Genomic DNA, 25,114 nt, shown 5'->3' with positions numbered 1-25,114 from the left:
AGATACAGTATCAGAAATAAATCGATGAAGATAAAATCTGCGATCGTTGAGTTTCGATTGTTAAGAATTCGAGGTGTCGAGTCGTCACTTCAAAAAAAATAAAACCAACATTGAGGAAAAGAAAAAGGAGAGAAATGAAAATACTACATTTATCGGCAAATGGGAGGAGCTCGTATTTTCCAAGCGTTTAATAAAGTCGAATTATTTTTCCCCGTGTTCCTCCTTTTCTTCCTGATTCTCCTTCTCTTACTTTTCCTCATCCTTCTGCTACTTCTCGAACAATAGTAATGGCAACCCTTCCTAGGTGTCGAATGACGCAATTAAATCCGCTACGGGTCTCATAATTTATTTGCCCCGAATTTCATAAAATTTTACGAGCATCGTGTGTGTATAGGTTGGTAGGCTCGTTGGGGGTAGGGGTGGGGGGTTGGTTTTATTGCGCGAGTCCGAACCATATTCGTTAAGGAATTAATTGCATTTACAGAACATCGATTTAATTCGGTAGATACACATACATAGATATCGATAGAATGAACAAGCCGGCACGTAAATTAAATATTTTTAATTGACGATTGAACGTACACGCTCCACTTCCTTCGTGTTGGATACGTTTCGGTCGAGCACGAATCATATTTTGAATATCTTTGCGAAGGCAAGAATACTGATATCTAACTAAAAGTTACTTAAGTTAGATCACGCTATTATATTTGTGCGATAAGTTTGACGAATAACGTTAACGTTAATCTAATAGTTTTCTAATTTATTCACATTTATTTATAGATACGCCACGAATATCTTTTTAATAATACTTTTTAATATTTAATCATGATTTAATATATTATGATAATTATACTTGGAACTACTCCATTCTGCACTTGATTTGTTCTTTTTATTTTTACTTTTTGCTTTCTTTTTTTTTTTATTACTACCTAGCAATTTTTTTACCTCCTTTCCGTGCTGTGGCCTCGAGCCCTTGGGATAAAAATTATGCTTCTCTCTTTCTCTCTCTCTCTTTTTATGTCCATCTCTTTCTAATCAAAAGAATCACGTATTACCCGAGCCGGCTTTCAGCGAACGCGTTCTCACATAATCGTGTTCAGAGCGTGACCTATCCAACACATCTTATATTTTTACGATTATTTTTCATTCGGAGCTTCTTCTTGGCAAACGTAGATACCATTTGGAAATAGTATCGATATGTCATGGGTCATTTCGTTCAAGCATTTACATAATGATGTTAAGCTCAAGAAAAATATGAGTTTCTCCCAGTATGATTATCGACTATTAGTATTCTACGCGGATACGCTGTTACAACGTCGGAGACAATTTTCATCCAATACTTCCGTAATAATCTGTAAAATTAATTTTGAGATCGTGAAATCTTGAAATATATCTATGTATTATAATAACTCTGTAAATATGTATTTACAGAGTTAGGTAACTTTTTGAGCCTACTTATTTCCTCCTCTTTCTCTCCCATCGTCTCAAACACGAAAATGATCTATTCCTAAAGTCTTAACTTTAATATTTTCCATGATGATTAAGCGAACTCGAAAACCATTTCGATTTCGACCAATCGGCCGAGGGAAATCCAGTCCTCTTCGTATTTCCGAGGATTGAAATTTCGTCGAATATTTTCCATTCGAAGAGGTCATTCCACTCGACTCCTCTATACTGTGATCTATCTGGAACAATGGCGGATGAGGTGAATTAGCAAGATCGATTGGTTGCCGGTGTAATATATAAAGCAACGCGTTTGATGTAAGGTATACGCATACGAAACTATTAAACGTGTACATGTATGCATGTATGTGTATATATATATATGCATTATATCTATATATGTAATTCGTGTAATCATAGTACGAATTGGAAGGGCCTTCGTAATTGGTGCCATGAGAATGACTTGAAATGTATTGGGTTTGATTAGAAACGTCTTTGACGTATGAAACGTTAGAAATTAGCCCTTTGAACAATACCAATGTATATTTCGTCATATGTTACTTAGTTGGTCCGTTATAATACAAATATACATATATATATTTATTAAAGTTTTGAATTTTGTAGCAAAATAATATTGCCATTTGTTTACCGTCTGGCTTTTGTATTTTATTATATAATATGTTTATTATAAAATGGAAAGAAAAGTATTTGCATAAAGTGTATTTAAAATGGAGATAGAAAAATGTTAAACAATTCATTCCAGATGATTATTTAGTATTAGGAAAAGTCATCGGTGAAAAAATTAAAAATTGGAAGATCGAAGCAGAATATTTTTTCCGATTTTTAATCAAGAAATGGTGATAACGAAGAAAGAACGCATTTAATTGCAGGGAAGCAGAAAAAAGAATAGAAGTATCCTTGAAAAGCGATCGATTTTTCGACTATATTTTTCCGCTCGACCTCCTTTGATGTTTATACATACAAATGTGCCTGCAGCTACACGCACACACACACACACACGTGCAACTCTCTCGTTCTTTTTTACTCCAACGCATTTTCCACGTTATAACCATTTACAGATTAAAGTGGGTCACTCTTCGGTGGTTTCCACAGTCTCAAGAGTAAATTTTCCTTTAAAGAGTTACTCCGTTCGATGAGACATCTCGTTCGGTAAGAAATTTTCATATTTTCTACGCTTTTGTCTCGGATAAAGAGGAAAAACGATGTATTTAGGTTAACTTAACCGAGCAAGATCGAAGAGAATATAATTCTTTTTTTTTATGTCAAATATATATGTATATGTAATGGTTAATGTGGAAATAACTGAGATTCTATAGAATTTTCTCGTAAAAATCTGTAAAACAAGTGCAATTCATACACATTGCCCCTGTTCATTCTATGCATTGCTCAGAGAGTTTCAGTCAATCTATAAAATATATCTTCATTTAGCTGTATTTTGAGTATGAGGGAGTATCTTCCATATTAATCGTAACATATACATAAAAAATTTACGGAGAATCACAGAAATATTCGTATTCCTATTGTCAATTTAAAACAATATATATTTTAGGATTAATAAATTTTGAAATTGATAGAAATTATATTACAAAAGAGCATTTTATTATAAGAAAAGTAAGATGTTATATAACTGATAAGAAAATTTATCTCACATGATATGCCTAATCGTTTGAAAAGTATTATAAGATGCAAAGAAGGACAAACGAATTACTATTTACAAAAATAATAATAGTATTTTTGTATTATATCTTACAATGAGTAAGATATTATTACAGTAATAAAATGTTTTTCTGAAATAAAATTTATATCTATTTAAAAGTTTAATAATCCTAAAATAAGTTTCTATGTATAAGAATTTTGAAGCATTGCATTAGAAACAAATATCAATTATTTAAAATTTACAGTGAAAGTAAAATTTACAGTCTCTATGTTTATAATTTATACTAATAAATATTGTATTTATTTCGTACATCATAACACGGTGCTTCTTTCACTATTTCACAGACTTGTAGAAATGATAGGAGAGATCATTATAAATAATTTCCATGGAAGAACCAATGTCTGAAAAGTTCCTTATTCTACAATGTTACTTACAATTAGAATAGGTCACACACATATCACGTTCTGTTATTATCAAACGAAACGTTTTCAGAAACGAGCTTCCATTCGAAAGTCTTTCATAATGATTTCCTTTGTGTTTGTATTCTAAATGTTTGTAACAAAGTTATAAAATGATCCTGTATAAACTTTGATGTATATGTCATAGTTGATGTATATATTTCGAGCATTGTATACAGCACAGGAAGCAGAGAGAAGTGTTTTTAAGCTCGTTTAAATGAAATAAACCATAGAAATTTAAAGCTATGTACAGATCGTCATTTATAAATTTCGATTAATTTACAAAATACAGTACCCGTAACATATATACGTATTTTTTAGTACCAGTAGAAAATATTTGTAAAACTTACTTTTTATTTTGTTTAGCATATCTTATTATTATTGCTCTACAATAATTATACTATTATAATAGTATTGAGATGATCAAAAAGTTCTTACTAAATTATGAATATATACTCGATATATATATGTGCAGTAATAATAGTGTAATATATAAATACTGAAATGTTAAAGTGATATTACATTTTCCGTATATATTAGCATTAACTTTCTAGACAATCATATATAAGTAGTTTTTATTTTTTCTATTGTATTTAAAATTTGTATTATACTTTTTACAATTTCGTAATTTTTTTAAATATCTCTATCTTTTATTGAAACTGTATAAAAACCGTAAAAGTAAATGACGTTTCTCTGTTCCTTTTTCTTTCGCTATCAACCTATCAGGGAATAGATAGAAAATTTAGTATTACTTTTTTTTAACTCATGTTCTATTACCACTGTGCTATGGGGTAATAGCAGTACTATTTTCCTTGCTACCATTACGTAATTTTGTTATTTTTATTTCTTTCTCTTTCTATCGAAACTATGTAAAAACCATAGAAATAAATTATGTTTATCTTTTCCGTTTTCCTTACTGTTATCTCTTTATATATCATATCTATTTTTCTTAGCGTCGATCGAACAAATGATAAAGAAAAATAACGCGTTTCTAGTTCAAACACATAATATATACCTTTAAATGTTCTCTATCGGTGAATTTATAGCTAGGTTTATATGCTCTTCTTAACCCTGTCTCCGAACTAAGCTACGCTGGCGTTCAGCTTAAGCTTAAGCTTGAAACTTAAGCTTTCAACCTGAGTTAATACTTCCATCGGACGCCTTCTTCTTTTCTCACAAAAGTAGGGGTCCGTTTCCAAAGAAACTTAATGGAAATCTAAGATATGCTTTTTCTTATATTTCCTTACATTCGGTAGGAACAAACAAATCGTTACTATTTTTTTTTCTCTCCTTGCTTTCCTTTTCTTTTATCGAAAGATGAAAATACGATCACAAAATACGATCACCTTTTCAGCAGTTTTGTAAATTCGAAGAAAATATCGTCCCTATGGTGAATTTGTAGGCGACGAAAAGTCTCGTAGAAGCTTCCTTTTTCTAACATTCTTTCATACGTATAAACATATACTTATATATACTTGTTTCCTTCGAGTAGTAACTCATCATTCGAATGACTTACCAAATAGGGAACTTACTGAAACTTTGGAAAAGTTTCTGAATTATACGAAACGTAAAAACAACGCAGAAAATACTCACACAGACACATAAATATATATGCACTGCTACACGTTTTATATCTATGAGATACGTGTAAAAATAACAAAGATTTTTCTTTGTAGTTAATTTGTTACCTTTTTCAATATATATACACAGTAGATATTTACACAGTGATCAAATAAAATTCAAATATTGTTGTATTTTTTTTCTCTCTCTCTCTTCATTTTTCCTGTTATTTCCAGGATCTCGTAAAACAATACAGTAATAAATTAGTAAATGTTTATTTATGGTTATTCCATGGCTATTTACCAATACGATTGCTTAATTCGTATTTATTTAAATTTGTTTAATAAATTCATCATTAATAATAGTTGCTGATTTTATAAGCTTTGTCTCTGAAGCATTTATAATATTTATTAAAACCTGCACATAAAATAGCGGTTTCAAAAATGTTTTAAATCATAAATTATTTCATTTGAAATATTATATTTTTATTTTATTATTTAATTGTGAATGCAATATCAAAAGCCAAAGATAAGCTTCGTATGTTAAGATTCGTTAATTCGAGCCAATTTAAATGAATTTTATTCATCTAGTACAATTTAATGTTTAAATATAAATAATTATTATGAAAATATATATATAATAATGTTACAAAAATAATATTCGGAAATAATAGAGATATTGATGTTTAATTATTATCATTTAACAACAACAGATTAAATTTCTAACTAATTACTTACAATTAGAAAAATAATTGAATTTTTATTTCTTTCATTCATATATAAACTATATTTTTAAATTAGGAAAGTTAATGATAAAATTATTAATTTTAGAAAAAAATCAAATAATCATCAAACATCACAGACGCAATTTATGTGTACGCACTTTTCAAAAAGTTTGCCATAATTAACTGGTTAATATGTAAACATGTGAAATATTCTTTTACGATAAAAGTTAATAAGACCGTTAAAGAAATAAAAAAAAGTTTTTCAACTGGAAATGAACTTAAAAAACTAATGCATCAGCATTTTATAGCAAAACTTTTATTGATAAATTCATAAAGATATTATACTGTTATTATGTTGTACTATGTTATTAACAATGGGGAAAAAAAGTATTCCATGCATGATTAAAACTAGTCTTAACTAATTGTCAGTTTTTTTTTTAAATTGAGCTTGTACCAATTTCAACAAAAAAAAAAGTAATGCACACGCATTATTATTGCTGGCCATCACTCTTATTTCGATAAACAAATATATTTGGAAAAAAATGTTATCATTATTAATACATGCAAGAGAATAGCAATAATAATATCTATTTGAAATTTGACCAGGTAAATGTAGTCATTCGTGGAAAATTCGCTTCACTGATCAACACGCTAATCGATCGTAAAAATACAAATTTGAATTGTAGATTCGAAAGAACGATATCATCCGTTCCATTCATTAGCAGATAATAATGGCTCAACGAATCGATCATGGTGTCTAATAAAGAGGAATAGCAAATCGAAGAGATGAAGAGAACTAGCCACTCGGCAAATTGCGGTGACTATTTCCTTTTTTGAGGTTATGTCGAATAAGTTTTGACCAAAATGAACCTTCGTTAGTTAAGAGGGTCGTTCCCCGATTCTCCAAACGAATAATCTAATACGAGGAAGTTCGAAACAGGAAGCCATTGTCGAAATTACATATCCTTTTATTTAGGAACACGTAGGGTGTTCCTAAAGGTTCAGCAATCTATGATGAGAGTTTTACTTGTCACGTGAATCATATATATATATATATATATATTTTTTTTTTCGTTATATTATTTAAAATAATAAAACAAAAAATTATTTAAAATAAAAATTATTTAATTTAAAATAAAAAAACAATTTATCATAAAAATGATATAAAAGAGAAAGGAATAAAAGTTCATATTTTAAATAACAAGACTTTGTCATTTCTTCATTATAACAATTTGTAGGATACTCTTATAGTATATCCTACGGCTCCCATGATATTAAATATTTGAAAATTTCACAATTTTTTAATAAAGAGAATTTTTTACCTGCCGACATATTTGTGAATAATTATACGAGAAACGAAAAATAAAACTTACTAGCCGTTATAAATTTTATAAAATATAAAATATATTATAGAACATTTTTCCTTTTTAAATTAACTCTTCAAATTGATCGAATTAAAATGTTCACCCATGTTAAATAAAATAGAAAGAAAAAAGAAAGAGATAGGAAAGGATTCGAATCGTAACGCGAAATGCAATGATGCGTAGCAATGAGTCGAAGCACCTTTTTGGAGAATTGGAACCATGAAGTAGCATTAGAGTCAAATGTAGAAATAAAAGGAAGGGAAAAAGGAAAGATTAGTGGAATGGGACTGGTTGAGTTGGGGTGTTATGGAGAAGACGCAAAAAGAGGTTGGACGAGATAAAGTATGACACAGGCCACGATCGAAAGTGCAGAAGTAGCCGATGTAATTCGAAGCGAGAAATAAACGTGAGTTCTTTCGGACTTTGAAAGTTTTCGGGACGCAGCCGCCACGCTTAGAATTTCCTCGGAGGCTCTATCTTTCTCTCTCTCTCGCTCTCCTTTGAAAAAGCAGTTCATAGCGTTTATACTTACAGTCCGAATTGAGAAAAAAAGAGTAAAGGAAGGAAGGAAGGAAGGAAGTATGGATGGATGGATAGGACCAACCCTCGTCAGACTGAACCATCTCGGCTTTAAACTTCTCCTATCTTCTTTTGAAAACATTTTCTTCGATTTAAAAAGCTTGAATACGATCAGAATAAAATCACAAGAACAGTCTGCGAATTATATTCTCCGATTGTGAGAAATATTTTAAGGATTTTTTTTTTTTTTTCATTTTATTTCGTTCAAAAATCGAAATATTTTACACAAATATTTCACTTTTGGTAATAATATTTTGAGTATATCGGATAAAAAGATTTTAAAGGATATAAGAATAATGCAATAAGTGTCGAGAACAACCGACGTTCTTCTTTTTAGAAATTGTTTATCGAATAAATTTGTTTATTTTTTTCTTCCTATATTATCGTTTCGATATTTAAAAAAAATAAACGATAAAATTTATTTCTCTGCAATAATATTTTTCGTTGAATAAATTCTGATATATGTGTTGGGAATGAAAAAATAAACGAATTTTGTGAAACTAGAACGTGATGAAACGTTGAGATCGTCATTTTCAAGAGTCCTCGTTAGGTACACAAACTCCGAGAGTTCGTCCTCTGAACCTTATAATGTTTATGTTACTCAAGCGAGAATTCCCGTAAGATCCAATCTCTTCTCATGGGGCAGTTCAGAAGATACGAGCAATCTCCTCGATCTTAGACACCACACGGAAAGAAAAAGAAAAAGAGAACAGATTGCCAAATCTTTAATCGTTCCTTCTGTAATTCGTTGATAGTAGAGGGGGTAAGGATAACAGAATTGTTGAAGTTGGTTAACTAATTAATTTTGTTTTCTTGCAAAGTATCGAAAAGCAATTAATTATTTTATCTTTAAGGATAAATTTCCGAAGTTTGTTCTCTGCGACGTGACTCGGCTGTTTTTGTGAACTTTAAATCATGACATGCTCATCTATATTTTCGTGACGAGAATGTCGCGAGACGAGGTAAAATACATACAGAGAGAAAGAGAGAGAAAGAGAGAGAGAGAGAGAGACTTCTAGCGTCATAAACATGCCGAGGCATGCTGGCATGTTTATTACCAAGGCGAATGTCGGCAAAGTGCCGGCGTATTCGCGAACTTTCCGAATTGATGGAACCCAGGATAAACGCTTTCACTCAGGCTCTGTTCGGTGCTAAAACTCGCGTTTGCCAAAAATTCAAATGCGAAGATGAGTCGAGGGCTATAATGTGTTTTCAAATTATTGTTAACGTTAAGGCACAAGAAAAAATAGCATAGAATGTGTATTTTTTTCAAACATTTTTATTAAGGAGTAACACCTATGTAAATTGCTGAAAAAGAAAACAACATTTGGGATTTTCTTTTTCTTTTTACTAAATCGTGTCATTGTTAAATGGTTAAAATTGTTAAAAAATACAAAATAAAATTTTGTTATAAAAAGAATCTTAAAAAAGGGCCTAAAAAATACGATAAGGTAGTCTGCGGCAAGCAGCATTGAGCTTTTAATTTATTTTATTGAAACAAAGCACAAATTTTGTCATTTTTCTAACATCATTATCTAAAGAAATACGTAGCCGTTTTCAAAAATATTTATTTGCTACTAAATACGAATAAAGTTAATTGTAACTAATAAGAACTTTAACTTATATAAAAAAGATCTTATGTATTTCTTTTAAAAATTTAGTTTTCAAAATACTATTTAAATTTGAGATAAATTCATGAAAAATTATTTTAATTATACTGCTTGCCTATATATATATTTGAAAAATATAGTTTGTGATTTGAAGTTACAACTAAATATATGTATGTTGAAAGAAAAACAAAATCGATTTTTTGAAAAATTTACATAGGAGTTACTTTTTAAGGATACAAATATTAGATTAGCCTGTTTATCGTCGTCTGACATCTTGTTTTCTTTCTGTTTTCTTTCTATTAAAATTAGATTCTTTTTATGTAATAGAAGAAAATTTTAAATTTACAGTATCTACAAAGCCATGTATATAGAAATTTTGTTAACATTGAATTAGCGAGAAACGAGATACATATATATATTTTTTATTTTATTTATAAAATTGATTTTGGATAAAACATGAACGATATCGAATTGCATATTGTAGAAAAAAAAAAGAAAAACAATATTTATCGTACATTTGTCTAAAAATGTGTTCGTGGTAAATCAAATGTTAAAATAATTATACTTGCAGTAAATATACTAACTTGCGACAAACGTAATTGAATTGTATATATAATTATTTGTAAAATTATTATTATTGAATAATTATTGTTAATATAATTAATTTTTAATTTTCGTTAACTGAAATAGGAACATATTAAAAATTAATCTTAAGGACAATGGTGGATTCAGATCTTCGTCAAACTATTAGGGAATTATCACTAAAAATCGGCTGTCTACGGTCTACAGTTCAGAATCCTCTTCATCGCATAGGAAAAGTGTATAGGCAAGAAATTTGGGTTCTTCGTGAATTGACAGAGACAGCACTCGATCAACAGAGTACAATCTGCGCGTCTCTTTTGTCTCGGTATGAAACTGATCCGTTTTTGCGACGAATCGTGACTGGAGATGAGAAGTGGGTGCTATACAATAATCCTGTACGAAAAAAACAATGGCTTTCTCCCAGAGAAGCACGTATTCCGACACCTATAAACCATCACTGACAATAAAGAAGGTCTTTGTTTGTGTGTGATGGGATTTTTCAGGAATCATACACTATGAATTGCTTGAACCTGGTCAGACCGTTACAGTGACCGTATATTGTGAACAACTCGAGCGAATAAAGTAAGAGCTCTTAAAAAAAAAAGATTTGTTTTTTGTGAATTACAAAAAAAGAATCTTTCAACACGATAATATGAGGCCTTACGCTGTAAAAATAACACAGGAAAAAATTAGGGAGCTGGGATTGGAACTTCTACATCCTCCATCTTATTTGCCAGATCTCGCGACATCGGATTACCACATTTTCGGATCTTTAAAGCATATGTTAAAAGATAAAAACTTTAACAATGTTGAAGAAATGAAAATACACTTGGAAAAATTTTTCAATGCAAAATCGAAAGACTATTTTAAAAAAGGAATCGAACAACTGCCTATACGCTGACAAAAGGTGTTAAGAAATGATGGAAATTATTTTATGTATATAATAATGTTTTTTGATAATACGTTAAAATAAAGAGAGGAATTTGGAAAATAATATCAATATCGTCGTTTCACATTTGAATCTTAAATTCCAGACAGCAATATTTACTGTAACTTTAGTCAATAACTAATGAAAAATAATTTCACGACAAAGAAGAATCAAAAAAAAATCACAGAACGCGTAGATTCCAATGGATTTTAAGCGTGTAAGGGTTGGGTAGATGAATCGAATAAAAATATGACAAGAATCTCAGAGACAAAATTTATCGAACCAATTCTCTAACTTATAGACATGCTTTCGACTCGCTAATGCTCTCAAACAACGCACGCCGATTATCAGTGATTTTATCTCACTTTGATTCTAAGAGGAGCAAAAGAGAAGTGAAAGATAGGGTTAGAAAGAGGAGAAGCGGGGATAGATGAAAGACATTCTTCGAATGCCACGAAACTTCTTGGAATACCGCGAGTTGCCTTGTGCAAGGTGTTAGGAAGCCAATGGCAAAGTTTGAACTCATTTATAAATCACCCATGGGCTATGGGAGTCACGACGCATCCCTTAACACATCACAAAAAGCTTCTTTTCTCTTCTTTTCCTTTGTTCTTCCTTATTTTATCGTGCCAGCAGCTGATTCATGAAAAATTTCAAACCGATCTCTCTTCAGATCAAGCTTGCATGCTTGAACTAAAGCCATTAACCTAAATGCGTTGAATATAAGATCACGAAAGCACATCATGGAGAAAGTCACACGACTGGTACCGAATCACGAAAGCACTTTTTAATGTATATATGTATAAAGGGAATTACAACAAATATTCAAATACTTTCCAAAATTGAATAACATTTTTTTTCTACACCGTATAAAGGACTACGAATTTTTCGGAAGGCATAAATAAATAAGTCCGTTTTATAAAATATATTAAATAATTTGAAAACAATCTTTCTTACGTTTGATTACTGTTGTGTCGAGAATTAGGAAAGAAAATAAATTGTGAGATATTTCAAAGAATTCATAGCTTTCGCTAACGTATCAGATTATTTATTTATTTTGAAATAGATTCAGAATGAATCTGAAACAACAGATCCCATCTATGTAACCAAATGCGCACAAGGGCATCCAAAGTCAGTATCAAATATCAATAACCTGAGTATTGAAAACCTTCGTTTTGTTTAATCTGGGACTGTTGGTCCTATATCTCAAGTGCATGAGAAATATCGTGCAGCGAAATATATATATATATTTATTTTTTAGAACTTTCGGTTTTATCTGTATTCCGTAAATATTAGTCAATTCAACTAATTCTACCAAAAGTAGAATTTCCCTTTATTTGAAAATCTTTTAAATATCGATTTTGACGATGCAACGGTGATTTAAAATACAAATTTTTTATATATCTTACCAACAAAGTTTGAAATCCGGCATTCTATATAATTCCCGGCGTTTTTAGGCAATGTATGAAATATGAGAATTATCGGTATTGTATAGAATGCCGGCTTTTAATACATTGACGGTAATATAAAGATAAACAAATAATTCGTTCGAGAATTTGCTGATAGGATCAAGAAAATAAACGGATCCATAAAATGTATACATATTTATTTATCTCTAAAAATTTGTTGATAAAATTTCGAAGAAATATTTATTCCGTATTACTGCATTGCTACTGTATAATAAAAAATATTTCTCTTAAAATATTTTGTTCAAATACCTGATAGAAAACTCGCGAATGTTTTATATTTACTACAGAAAAAATAAAGAGAAGTTTGTTAATCGTCAAATAAAATATTCGACAAAAATAAAAGTACTATTCAATTTAAATAGGTGTTCGAATATTTTCGTAATCCACTGTTTATCCTCGTCGAATACGAATAACGTTGGATTTATTTACGTTTCGACGAGAAATTAAACCTCGTAGGGAAGAAATGTCGGAACGTGACTCGAGCTATTAACCCCTAAAAGTAGACGACGAAAAATAAAAATAAAAAAAAAAAATAAAGTAGAAAGAAAAAAAAAAGAAAAAATAAGAAAAATGGAGGCATAAGGGGAAATAGTTCGTTATCCTGTCGAGTGGCCCAATTAATCGTCAGGGTCGAAAAGAGAGCTAGCCAAAACGAAGCGAGAAGAGTAAAGAATGTTTCTCGAGTACTAGCGTTTAGAGCATACCTCTACACATTTATTTATATATATATATCGTGTCCACCAGTTTGAAGAAGAATCTTTAGCATTCGGTGAAAGATTCTTGTCAAATAAAAGACTTTTTAAAGAGGACAACTAGTCCGGAAATCTCATTCAATGAGACAAGATTTCAAAATTGTACGGTCATCTTTCTAAAGCTTCATAGAATTCATTTCGACGAATGTTACTTCAGGAACTTCATTCCTCCTACCATCCTTTATTTCTTTCTTCTTTTATTTATTTCGTTATAGTTATTCTTCAAAGTAAGTATAATCATGCGCGCAATGCACTTTAATTTATCTCCTTATTTCTGCCTTTATTTTCTGTATAACTTAGTAAGCTTATAAATCATCGATGGCTTCGTATTTATATATTTTTTGTATTTAATCTTTTATTTAATGAAATCATTTAAATTTATATTTAATAATTATTGCTATATTTATTATAAAATTATTATATAAAAAGTATGGAATGCAATTTAAGTTATTTCTTTATTTTCATAATCGCTTAATAAGCTTATAATTCATCGGTGGCTTTGTACTCATATATTTTGTATTTAAATTTTTATTTGATGAAATAATTTAAATTTAACATAAATAATTATATGTATATTTATATATAGTAACATTTTTATATAAAAAATAATTAACGAAGATAAATCATAAATTAAAAATATGTGTTAAACATAACAAATCCAGTAATATGTGCTCGATCCTTAATTGTATATTTTTTGAAGCTTTATACTATTATTTAACGTGAATACAGTAGTCCCTTAATAATATTTATTCACTTAAGCTTAACCAAGTTGAAAGCGTACTTCCTTAACGTCTTTACACTCGCTCGTCGGAACGTGCTACTTCTTACAGTGCTATTTTAATATTTCTCTATCTTCCACGTAACTGAAAATACAAAAGCACCGGAATTAAATTGCAACCAACTTGAAATATTTTACGCTGCAACCTATTTAACAATGTCTTTCAAATATTATTCGTTTTTATTTCAATTTTCAAAAATATGATTACAGTAGACACCTTTGTAACGCGATTAATATGTTGCGCATTGTTTGAATCAACTTTTTACACAAAATTGCGTTGCATGCAAATTTTCCTCATATAACATAATTTTGTTCGTTTTACTTTTTTCTAAAGAAACTTTAAAATTACTTCACGAGAAAATGTATATGTTATAGAATGAAATATTGATATGTTATTGAATGAGAATTACTCGGTTTTTATTATTTTAGTTGATTTAATTAATGGATAAATTTATTTTCCATAACAAAAAAAAATCGTTATATTTTTATCTCAAAGCAGTCTTCCATTACGGAAAACTAATTTTATATAAAAACACGAATATTCCTCTCTCTCATCTCACAGCATTGTTTCGAACTTTTTACCGGTTTTCAGTTAACCAAAATTAATAAAACATTCGTTCATCTTTTTTTCTTTTCTCTATTTCAATATTTTCAAAAGAATAATTTATCCAACTAGGAATAATTTTCAATCGCTCAAACGACAGATCCACTGCACCTACCAATCTACAAGGCGTCTGCATTACGAAAAATGAACGTAATACATCGCGAGACGTGCTCGTGAACGTCCATTCCCGTGAGAAGATTGCATTACGAGGAACAAGGGAGAAGGGATGAAAAGGGATGGATAGAAGGAAAAGGGGTACGGAGAAAAGAGAGAAGTGCAAAAGGGCAAGAGAATAGCATGCACACCGGCGGTTAACTTAAAAAGTCCATGATGTATGATAGCTCATAGCGATATCATAAACAAAACGGCTCGGCTAGATAGCGTTGCTTTATTTTGTTTGTTTTTTTTTTTTGTACTTCTATAATATTCCATTCTCTTATTAGTTAATATTCATTATTCCGTGTCGGATCGATTTGTCATTCTCTCCTATTTCTCTCGCAGTGAAATTTATCAAAAAAGTATACATATATGTCGTTGTAGAAAACTTGTAAATTGGAGAGAGGAATATCATTTTTCATCAAAGAAAAAGAGAAAATAGAAAAATGTTTAATCGCAAACAACAATTTTTTTTCTCCCTACGGGGAAAAACGATTTGGAAAGGAAAAGTTGGCATGGAGAAAATCAAATGTCACGAAATACTTGAAAAACGTCTGACGTATTTGCACGGCCAATAAACGGCTAAATTATACATTGTTAAACGTTGGACGGCTAGAGACAGGTGGTGGTCTATTTTTGAAGGTGCTTCCTTTCGTACGAAGAAAGCTTTTGAATAAAACATGCGCACCGACAGGCATGTCCTTGAAGTATACCCCTTTCCTTCCATCTTTCTTTATTTTTCTCTGTCCTTCTTTCGTAGTATTTTCAACGCCTTTTCCTTTCTCGCGTACCCTGACTTACTTTTTACTCTTTACGTCTCTTCTATCTTTTCTCCTGTCCAACCATCCGTATTCTTTCTACTTTATTTCTTCATTGTTTTCCGAGATGTAAGAGGAAATTTAGAAAATTATTTTGTAATTGATTTGACGGAAACGTCAATATCGATACGCTAGATTAATCCCGGTAATATTGATAGTAAGAAGCATTTACAGATTATTGATCGATTAATAAGCAAGAAATTTATTAATTTTGAAGTTTATCTTCGAAGGAACTTTCTTACTTCCTGTATTAATGTTATTAAATAAGTTTACGTAGTGCATGTATAACAGTAATACCTATCATTTGAGATCTACAAAGTTTTCTCATCAATAAATAATATCTATTAGTAATATAAAAGTTACAACATGTTACTTATATTCAGATGTTATTTTCAAAATTAATAATCCTTTATCTTCATGCGCCAATTTTAATCGAGAAATAATCATCCGTTATAATTAAATAGTCGAAAAAATTTTCACCGATTTTTATAGTAAACAAAAAAAAATTCAAATATATTTTTATATTATTTCTAATAAACTTTATTGAATCAAATATGTGTATACCGTTTTGTCGTGGATAACTTTTTGCCATTTTTCTGATAAAATCTCTATTGTCCTAATATTTTTAACCACCTACGTTTTGTTCATTCCTTTACTGAAGTAAAATTTTAAAGTATATCAAATGTCTTCCTTATTTTAAAGATACATTAACTTTTAACTGAAATAATAAATAAAAAAAAATAAAAAGAAACACTACTTTTGTTTTTTAAATTAATCTATAAAATGACACGCGCGAGTATGACACGATTTAATATAATATCATCAAAATTATATAACTTTAAAGCCATCATAGTGAAAAAATCGGCAGAAATCTTTTCTACCATCTAATATATTCTTATTTCTCATGATAATATGCAAACCCGTGGTTCGACGCAACGTAAAAAAATTTTTTTTGGCTTTCTTCACTAATGTTTTTTTTCAGGATACCTATCTATTTTTTTTCTCTCTTTTCGGGCCGCAGACTCTCTTAAATTAAATTTGGTGACCCGTGTTCAAATACGAATTCGACACCACTGACGTAGAAAATATATCGATCTCGGTTCTAATATAAAACAGTGGTATTGTGGGAAGAGGAAAAACAATATCGAACACTCGAAAAGAACGATTTTAGGATAAACGTGCTTAACGTGTCGATCGAATTTAATTAATATTTGTGTAATATATTTAAAAGCAAAGTTATCCAACGCTTAGCAAGCTCCTTCCTATGTAGGATATCCGACTTTGGAAAAAAACTTTCTTTTTAATAGTCGACAACGCGACTACGACAACGACAACGACGACGTTTTGCTTTTATTTATGAGATTCCTATCGATCTAATCCCGTTGATAGATGGCACCATCGTTTTTTTCCTTCAGGTTCTGACAGCAAGGTGTCGGATGTTGATGGACAACCCTACACGACGCTGCTTTACAGCAATGGTCCCGGATACACGCAACCACGAAATATTCTACGTGATGCCGGCAAGGATTCCATACAGGTAAAAAATTATCCGAATCTATATAGTTTATTATAATTCTATTGTAAATTCATAACGGATAATTGAATAACTAAAAAGACGAAAAAACAAAACAAAACAAAAAATGCTAAAAGGTCGAAAGAAAAAAAAAGAAGAAGGTCAATTAAAAAATATTCGATAGAATTTTGTTCGTAAAACCGACAATACGATAAAATGATATACAATATTGAAAGAACCAACGAGCAATTAAAACAAAGTGAATGGGGGAGATTGGTTAAACTTTTTTCCCCAACTTTTTTTGTCGCCGCATTTTCGAACATACGTTTTTAAAATTATAACTCAAGGATAATAATATTTAATCAAAGAGGGAGATAAATATACGCGTAACATCGTCCCATTATTTTACATTTCATTGAGAATTATTGAGCTTGATAATTAGTCGACAGTTTTTCGATTCACTTCTTTTTCTGTCATTTTTTTCCCCGTCTTTCGTTCTTTTCTTACTCCATTGGTTCCCTTGCCGGCGCCGACAGGCTGTATGCACTTACTTTCAAAGGACTACGACGACGACGACGAGGGAAGAAAAAGAAGAGAAAACAAACAAAAAAAAAGAACAAAAAATAGAAAAAGGTAAAAAGAGCCCAGTCACGACATACGCCAAAAGCGCATTCTCAATGCCGGTACCCATTGTCACCAACGGCCCGTTTTCTCTTGCTTTTTTGTTTTTTTTTGCTCTTTTTTTTTCTACCTCCACGTTACCACGCTCGGATCCTGAAAACGTGAAAATCGAATCACAAAGCGTGATTTCGAATCGACCGGGGAAAATCGTCTCGTTTGTTTCCGAAAGTATAAGAGAGAAAGAAGAGAGGAAAATAAAGAAAAAGAGTAAGAAAGACAAAAATTGTAATAACACGACGGAGAGTATCAAGTATATTTTACGTGTTTCTCGTACGTGCGAAATAAAAATCCTCCGTCGAGGTGCTGCACATGCAAGTTTTCTTTTCCGCGAAAGGTTTTTTGTTTTTTGCTTTGTTTCGCTTATCCTCGTAAAAATAGTCTCATTAATTTTTTTTTTCTTCTTCTTCACATATTTTACGTAACGTTAAATACAAGTAATTATTTACATTTTTTTATTAACAATGGGTAAATTTTGAATAATCGCGAAAATGATAAAAACCAACGAGCGAGAATGTTTAATGTGAAAATGATCAAATAATACGAATTATGCATATGACATCGTAATTTTATAGTTACGTATATAAAGAAAAAACGAAATGAAAGATAGAGAAAAAGAGAGAACGAATTGTGTTTGGCCGTTTGAATCGGAAATCCTACAAAAATAAACTTTTCATTCGGTTTATCTCATCGGACGAGTCATAAAGTGATCGCGAGTAAACGTATCGTACGATCGTAAGCAAAAAATACGAGAAGGTCGATGAAATTCATAACGAATTCGAAAGAAAAAAAAAAATAACATAAAAAAAGAAAACATGATCTATGATTTCATTCACTTTTTATCAGTTACGTTGTGTGCTTATATACATACATGTATATAAAGTGACGACTCTTCGCTTTAAAATTGTGAAGGTGCTGCAAATTTCGAGATAAAGCGTATACTTGTTTGGATAAAATATCAAAATTATGATAAAATTTTTAAAAATATACATGTAAATAATAATGGAACTGCGCGACGGACAATGCCGCATTATGTTAATAACTTGCATGTGACTATGATCTGCATATACATACTTGCTCGAATAATAATACAACGGTATGGAAAACACGTTGTATTATTAAGTTTTACAAGATGAATTTTTATGTTTTTTTTATATACGAAATATAGGAATTATATAGAATTGTTGATGTTAAAAATATAAAAATTTACAGCAAATTTGAAAAAATTGATAAATATATTTATAATATACAGAAAAAAATTTGTTTCTGTATATTACTTTACTTACTGGCTTTTCATTCTTTACTCTGATTCTTCATTCTTACTCTCACTTTAACCGTTTATCGTTGATTATAACAGTTGCAGATTGCTATATAAATATATACTTGTTAAGAAATCATTATAAAAAAAGAAAGAAACATTTATACATATCATCGATTTCTACATTGATATCTTGATTTCCAAAAATATGTAATTTTATTTATTCCAAATTTCTAACTTAAGAAGTCATTTAAAAAGTCGTATTGTGGTACGTTGTTGAACTCGTCTAAATTTCAAATACAATGATGCATGAAAAAGAAAAAAATACAATTTCGTTTAAAAAAATGTTGGTGATTTCGAAAACACTGGAAAAAAAAAATGATATTATAATGGCCATGTGAGTTTTTAGAATTCATTCTAATTCTGCTGCAGACCTACTTCGTATCTTTAAATTCAACAGGAATATTCAGATGTCTGGTTAATTGTGACTCACTCTGCATATGAATTTCTCTCCCTTTTTCTCTTATATATATATATCCACCTCTTTTATTTTGTTCGCAATACAATAAATAACGGTCAGTAGTAAAAAATTAAAATTCGAAAAGGGAAAGTTACAAGGATATAAAATATTAAAATCCAGAGGAGGACCATTAAAGGTATATACATAGCATCGATCTGTCTTCAAGTCGGCATTCAGCCAACCAAGCGCCAGCAAGCCAACCAGTCGGCTATCGAATCGACCAACTAACAAGCCAGCTTGCCAACCAAATGGCATTCTTTAATATTTAGACTCGACTGAGTTCCTTCTTCAAATGGCAAATTTATATCCATGACTGTGGTAGTAGCTGATTAGAGTAAAATACATTTTAAAGATGCTAATTGATGAATAATATTGTCTGTTGCAAAATAAGATTATTATCTTTTACTCTTTTTAATCACGTTAATCACAGTTTAAGTCATTTATTTGAAACGTATTAGTGCTAGTGACTAATATTTTATTGATAATAATAATAATTAATCATTAGATACATTTTTTTAAACTTATGCAACCTGTGCAAAAGTTTGAAATATCGGAAAATATATCCCTTTAGCAGATTGATAATAATTTATGCGAAAATTGAAATTTCGCAAGTTAGACGACACTTCAACTTCATTGATAATTGTGGTTTCCAGCGTCACTTATTACTACGAAACTGTATTAAATTTCTATATTTATATTACTTCTTATTATAAGTTTGTTTAGATTTTTTATCATCTATAAGTAGCTTAGAAAGTTTGTCACTTATAAATAACGCTTCCAACCGAAATTATGTAACGAAGTATGAAGTAATATCTATTGTCAAGTGATGCAATATAATAAAGGTTTAAAGTGTTTTCTTTGAAAGTTTACACCTGCTGTATAAGTCTAGAAAAATATAATAATGATTTTGAATATTATCAAGAAAATATTAACTAGTAAGCTGTGATTGACGAGTATTAATCATGGAAAAATGGGAATTTTTTATGTTATTAAATACTTATTTATATTGCAATTTCAACGTAAATTAAAAGAAATTCGGAACTAGAGTTGAAAAAGGTTTATGAAAGATAGAAAAGCATTAAATGAAAGAGCAAACGCATAGGTTGGTGTATTAATCAACGCAATATAATTTATACAAGTATATACGTCGTATATATTTGATTATAAGTAATATAAAATACATTTTATCGTTCAATGCAGCCATTGTCTCCCTACTTTTTTACATTTCTCCCTACTTTAGCTTTAGCTTTTCATTATGAAAAAATTGCACAGCCGTTATAATATACAAACAAATTTAGTATCTCGTATATATTTTGCTGAGAAGTTGATTATTAAATCGATCTAATCAATTTTGAACATATACATATTTTCTGCTTTAGTCTTTTCAAAATTATCGACTCGATTAATAATAAATGCCTATTGTTCAACATCATTATCTTTGATTTATTAAATGAACGTGACCAAAAGGGAGATAAAATTATTTTAATCGGTAACGGCTTGTAGCTTAATATTATGGGGATACTGCGAACGTATTTTGATAAAATATTAAAATTATAATAAAAATAAACCAAAAATTAAACATAAGAACATATTATCCATTATCGATAAAATCGTACAATTTATTGTTAGTACATTTCAAAATTACTTATAAATAAAATTTTTATTTTGTTTTTAAAGAAAGGATCAATAATTTTTTTCTTGATGTTTGTGTAATTGTTGAAGAAATAATAACACTGCATGACGGACAGTCCCACATTAAGTTAATGGCTCGCATTTCACTACGATATGCATACAGTGTTTCTTCTCGAGAAAATTTTGAATAAAGCCAAATATTTAAATTTTGCACTTCTCGAGAAATCATTGTTATTTCTCGAGTGACTGACTATAATAAATAAGTATTTGCGTCGAATAATGAAACTTTCAAGATTTTTATTTTGGCTAATAATTTTTTCAAGGCTACTGAAATCAAACGATATTCTTTTTATTACGTAATAGATACGAGAGTCGACACAATTTTCAAGAATATTTTATAAAATTTATATAACTTAAATTTCAAATAATTTTAAATAACTTAACAATAGCTTAACTAGTTAGCTAGAATTTTTTCTCTACTTATTACTTAATACAATGCGTAATATAACGTTCCATTTCTAAAAGCGTGTAAAACGAGAATAATATTTTCACGTTAAATGCATTGAATTCAAATACGAAGTCCTTTAACAATTCGTCAATGAAAATTTAATTGAACTATATTGGCTTACATCGTTTATCACATTTTGACAGTAGAGTCTAGTTGAATTATTCTAATTAGCTCTTTGTATAACTTCGACACAAATTTTCATCTTTATCAAATTATTTTGTTAAGAATTTATAAGAACTACACGCGTATTATAAACGATTACGCTGAATAATACTAATGAAATATTAATAATAAAATAATACAATAATGTTATATACATGGTATTGCATAATACAACGCTCGCTATTTGGATTTGTAGGTTAGGAATCTATTAAAGCATATAATTATGTTTGTACTGAGAAAATCGAGCATTGCACGGTAAAGAGGGGCTGAAAGCATTAAAAAATTTTATTTTACAATTACTTATATTTCGGTTTTTCGTAGAACGTCTAAAATAATTTCTTTTATAATTAAATAAGTTTTTATTTCTTGTAATAGAATTATCTACCGCTAGACTTCTATATGAAATATGAAATTCAAGTTATTACAATATTTAATATTAAAATCATTTATTTTTACCTTTTACATTAATAACTTCAACACTAAGAAAATAATATAAAATTCGACGAATATTATCTCGCACATTACGAAGTTCGCTACGCTACTCTCTAATTACAATGTCTAAAATTAAAAAATTATTTAAATTTTATCTCATTATTTTTTTAACCTCTTTATGTTTCTCAAAGTCGAGACTGCATAGCTGTATCGCTTTCTCGCACTTCAAAACGGTATATTCACCACACAAATATTTATTTAAGAAATATGTATTTAACCCCCTTAGACATGAGTATTAAAGTCTTCAGGAATCTACGTGTGAGTGATAGTGAGAGTATAACCAATCAAATTGAAGTTCGTTACTGATTAGTTAGTGTTAGTTTGTCCGTGTGTTTTCTTCTCTATCACTTATATCAAAAACCAATGCCGTATATGAAGACCGACTATGCGAGAATTTAAGTATTATTAATATTTTTGGTTATAAAAAATAACTTTATAAACATTAATAGGTAAAAAGATAAATTAGGAATTATTTGAAACAAAAGGAAGAAAAAGAAAGAGAAGAGAATAAAATATTTGCTTTACTTTTCTTGTTATCCTATTTTTAGTACGCTCACGCGTAAGCACGCCCATATTTGATTATGAGCGGAGTGAGAAATTTCTTTGATACTCACATTAGAGGGTCAATAATATAGACCAGTGGTGCCCAAAGTATCTCCGAAAAGCTCTCACAGGAATGCCACGAAATATTATACATTTTTCATCATTTTCATTCCATTTGGGATTTCTCATTTGTGCGAAGCTGAATTTATAGTAATTGCTGTGATAAAATTTAACAATAAGTATAACACAAAGATCAATGTAGTGAATAAAATAAAGCTGTGGCCAGCTCAATTCCACGATTTGAGAAAATAAGTGACGACCACAAGGCTTATCCATCCTACTAATTATTACAATTATTTAATAAAATAAAATTAATTTAAATTTAATAAATTTAAATAAAATTTAAATAAAAAATTATGAATTAGATTCGCGAATGTTTCTTGAAACTACATTTTAGCTAGAACCACTATTGATACGTGTATACCTATCACTTTTATTTTATTCCCTTTTTTTTTTGTATTTATATTATTTAATATCGCGATCCCAACTCGCAACCGAGCTCAACGCGCTACGGAGATTAAAATTAAAATCATAGATTTTTGATTGTCTATTGTAAAAAATAATAAAATAATAAAAATCCTCCATTTGCAATAAATAATCGAAAGGCAAGAGCAATAAATGTTTACTGTTATTTTTCAGCACAATACTATTATTATTTATATATATATACAGACACTTTATTTTTTATTTAATATTATTAAATTTTATTTAATATATTTAGATTTAAATCAAAGATCATAACTTGCAAACAAAATTATTGTCATCATAAAGTTAACAAATTATTAGCCATTCCTATTCATACCTCTAATACTTTGAATTCGATGAAAAATTTATACACACGTCCGAGATTTAAGTTCTATAAAAATGGCTACCTTGGTGCGTTAAGATTATGATCTACCATTTCCTTCAGGCAGAGAAGCTTTGCTTGAAATACAGCCACATTCATTTTTCCTTTTTCTTTGTCTCTGAGAACGCAACGTTGAGAAATAACAACCGAAGATAAAATGAAAGAGAGAGAGAGAGAGGGAGAGAGATCGTAGCAATGGTTTACCTATTCGATTTCTTGGCACAGAAAAGATATTCCGAGCGTTTTATCCAATTTCACTGAATTATAATGGTGGCAACTTGACGATTGGTGGTATATGTTAATTGATTGCTTGCATTTGAATTCTGGGCTAACTACTTTACTTGAACGGTTGTAATTTTACAACTGAAACAAATCAGTTGGTGGATTAATAGTAACGATCTGCCACTTTTCAAGATAAAGATTTTATCTTGCTATTTGTCAAGATAATTGTAGATGATAATAAACTAACAAAAACATGTTAAATGTAAGTAGTTAATCTATTGGGTATAAAACGTACGTCGTCATAATAGCTAAAACCATTATGATATTCAATACGATACGCTTCATTAACCTGATGATTAAATTTAATTGAATAAACTTGATGAAATTTTGAAATTAATTACTATTATATTTATTTATCGAAATAAAATTGATATTAAATAGGGTTTTCTTTTGGTTTTGTAAATTCATTACCAAATTGATAAAAATGAAATAATTTCTATCATCGTTATTATCATCATCATATATTATTATTCTTATTAAATTATTATTATTGATCGTTATTACTTATTGTTTCCAATATACTCAACAATGGATATACGTAAGTATCACTGGAAAAAATAATCAAAAGCAAAGATATGAAAAAACGTATTATCAATATTAACCATTTGCGCTCGAGCGGCGCCGATACGGCGCCCGGCTGATTTCAATTGTGAATTCGAGCAGCGCTGCTGCAGCGCCCGAGTTATTTGAAATCTTAAATTAAGGGACTTAGCAAAACGACAAAAAAGGGACTGCAAGGTTTGCTCTGACCGTAACACGGCTTGAGGTAAACGGAAAATTTCGTATTACTGTGATACCTGATACCTGTGCCCTGATAAACCAAGAATGCATCTTGGCTATTGTTTCATTAAATATTACACCAAAACTAATTACAGAGTGTAGTATTTATCAAAAATTGTATTATTTCTATACGCTTGTTTGTTTATAAATGTTTTTAAAGTACCCGTAAAATGTCTACTTAATTTGGCCGAAATCGTCACGAGTTGCTGGTTCGCGCAAGCGAAAAAAGGCCTCTCGAGTGCAAAGGGTTAATATCGAATATTTTCGTATAAATTTTCTAAAAATTGAAGAACGTTGAATTATTTTCAATGTTACTTTAAGAGAGAAATTTGTGTG

The 25,114-nt window shown here is 29.7% G+C and overlaps 1 protein-coding gene and 1 long non-coding RNA gene across 3 annotated transcripts in view; both read left to right on the top strand.

Annotated features, from left to right (window-relative positions):
- LOC122517033 (alkaline phosphatase-like) overlaps positions 1–25,114 on the top strand; it is a 142,053-nt gene that overhangs the window by 113,219 nt on the left and 3,720 nt on the right. The window contains exons 8-9 of one of the 2 annotated variants that reach the window (XM_043635327.1): positions 16,919–17,040; positions 17,553–19,269. In XM_043635327.1, the coding sequence (XP_043491262.1) occupies positions 16,919–17,040; positions 17,553–18,119 (689 nt within the window). In that variant the 3' untranslated portion in view covers positions 18,120–19,269. Of the gene's footprint in view, positions 1–16,918; positions 17,041–17,552; positions 19,270–25,114 lie in introns of those variants that run through there. The other variant, XM_043635328.1, reaches the window with a different exon arrangement.
- Positions 8,272–8,790, top strand: LOC122517034. The gene is made up of 2 exons (XR_006303721.1): positions 8,272–8,569; positions 8,661–8,790. It is a non-coding gene; the product is annotated as an uncharacterized LOC122517034 (long non-coding RNA).

This window comes from Polistes fuscatus, unplaced genomic scaffold (assembly GCF_010416935.1).
Source record: "Polistes fuscatus isolate 324 unplaced genomic scaffold, CU_Pfus_HIC Scaffold2, whole genome shotgun sequence".
Lineage (NCBI taxonomy): Eukaryota > Metazoa > Arthropoda > Insecta > Hymenoptera > Vespidae > Polistes > Polistes fuscatus.
The sequence above is the reverse complement of the archived record's forward strand: the minus strand, read 5'-3'. Positions and strand labels throughout refer to the sequence as shown.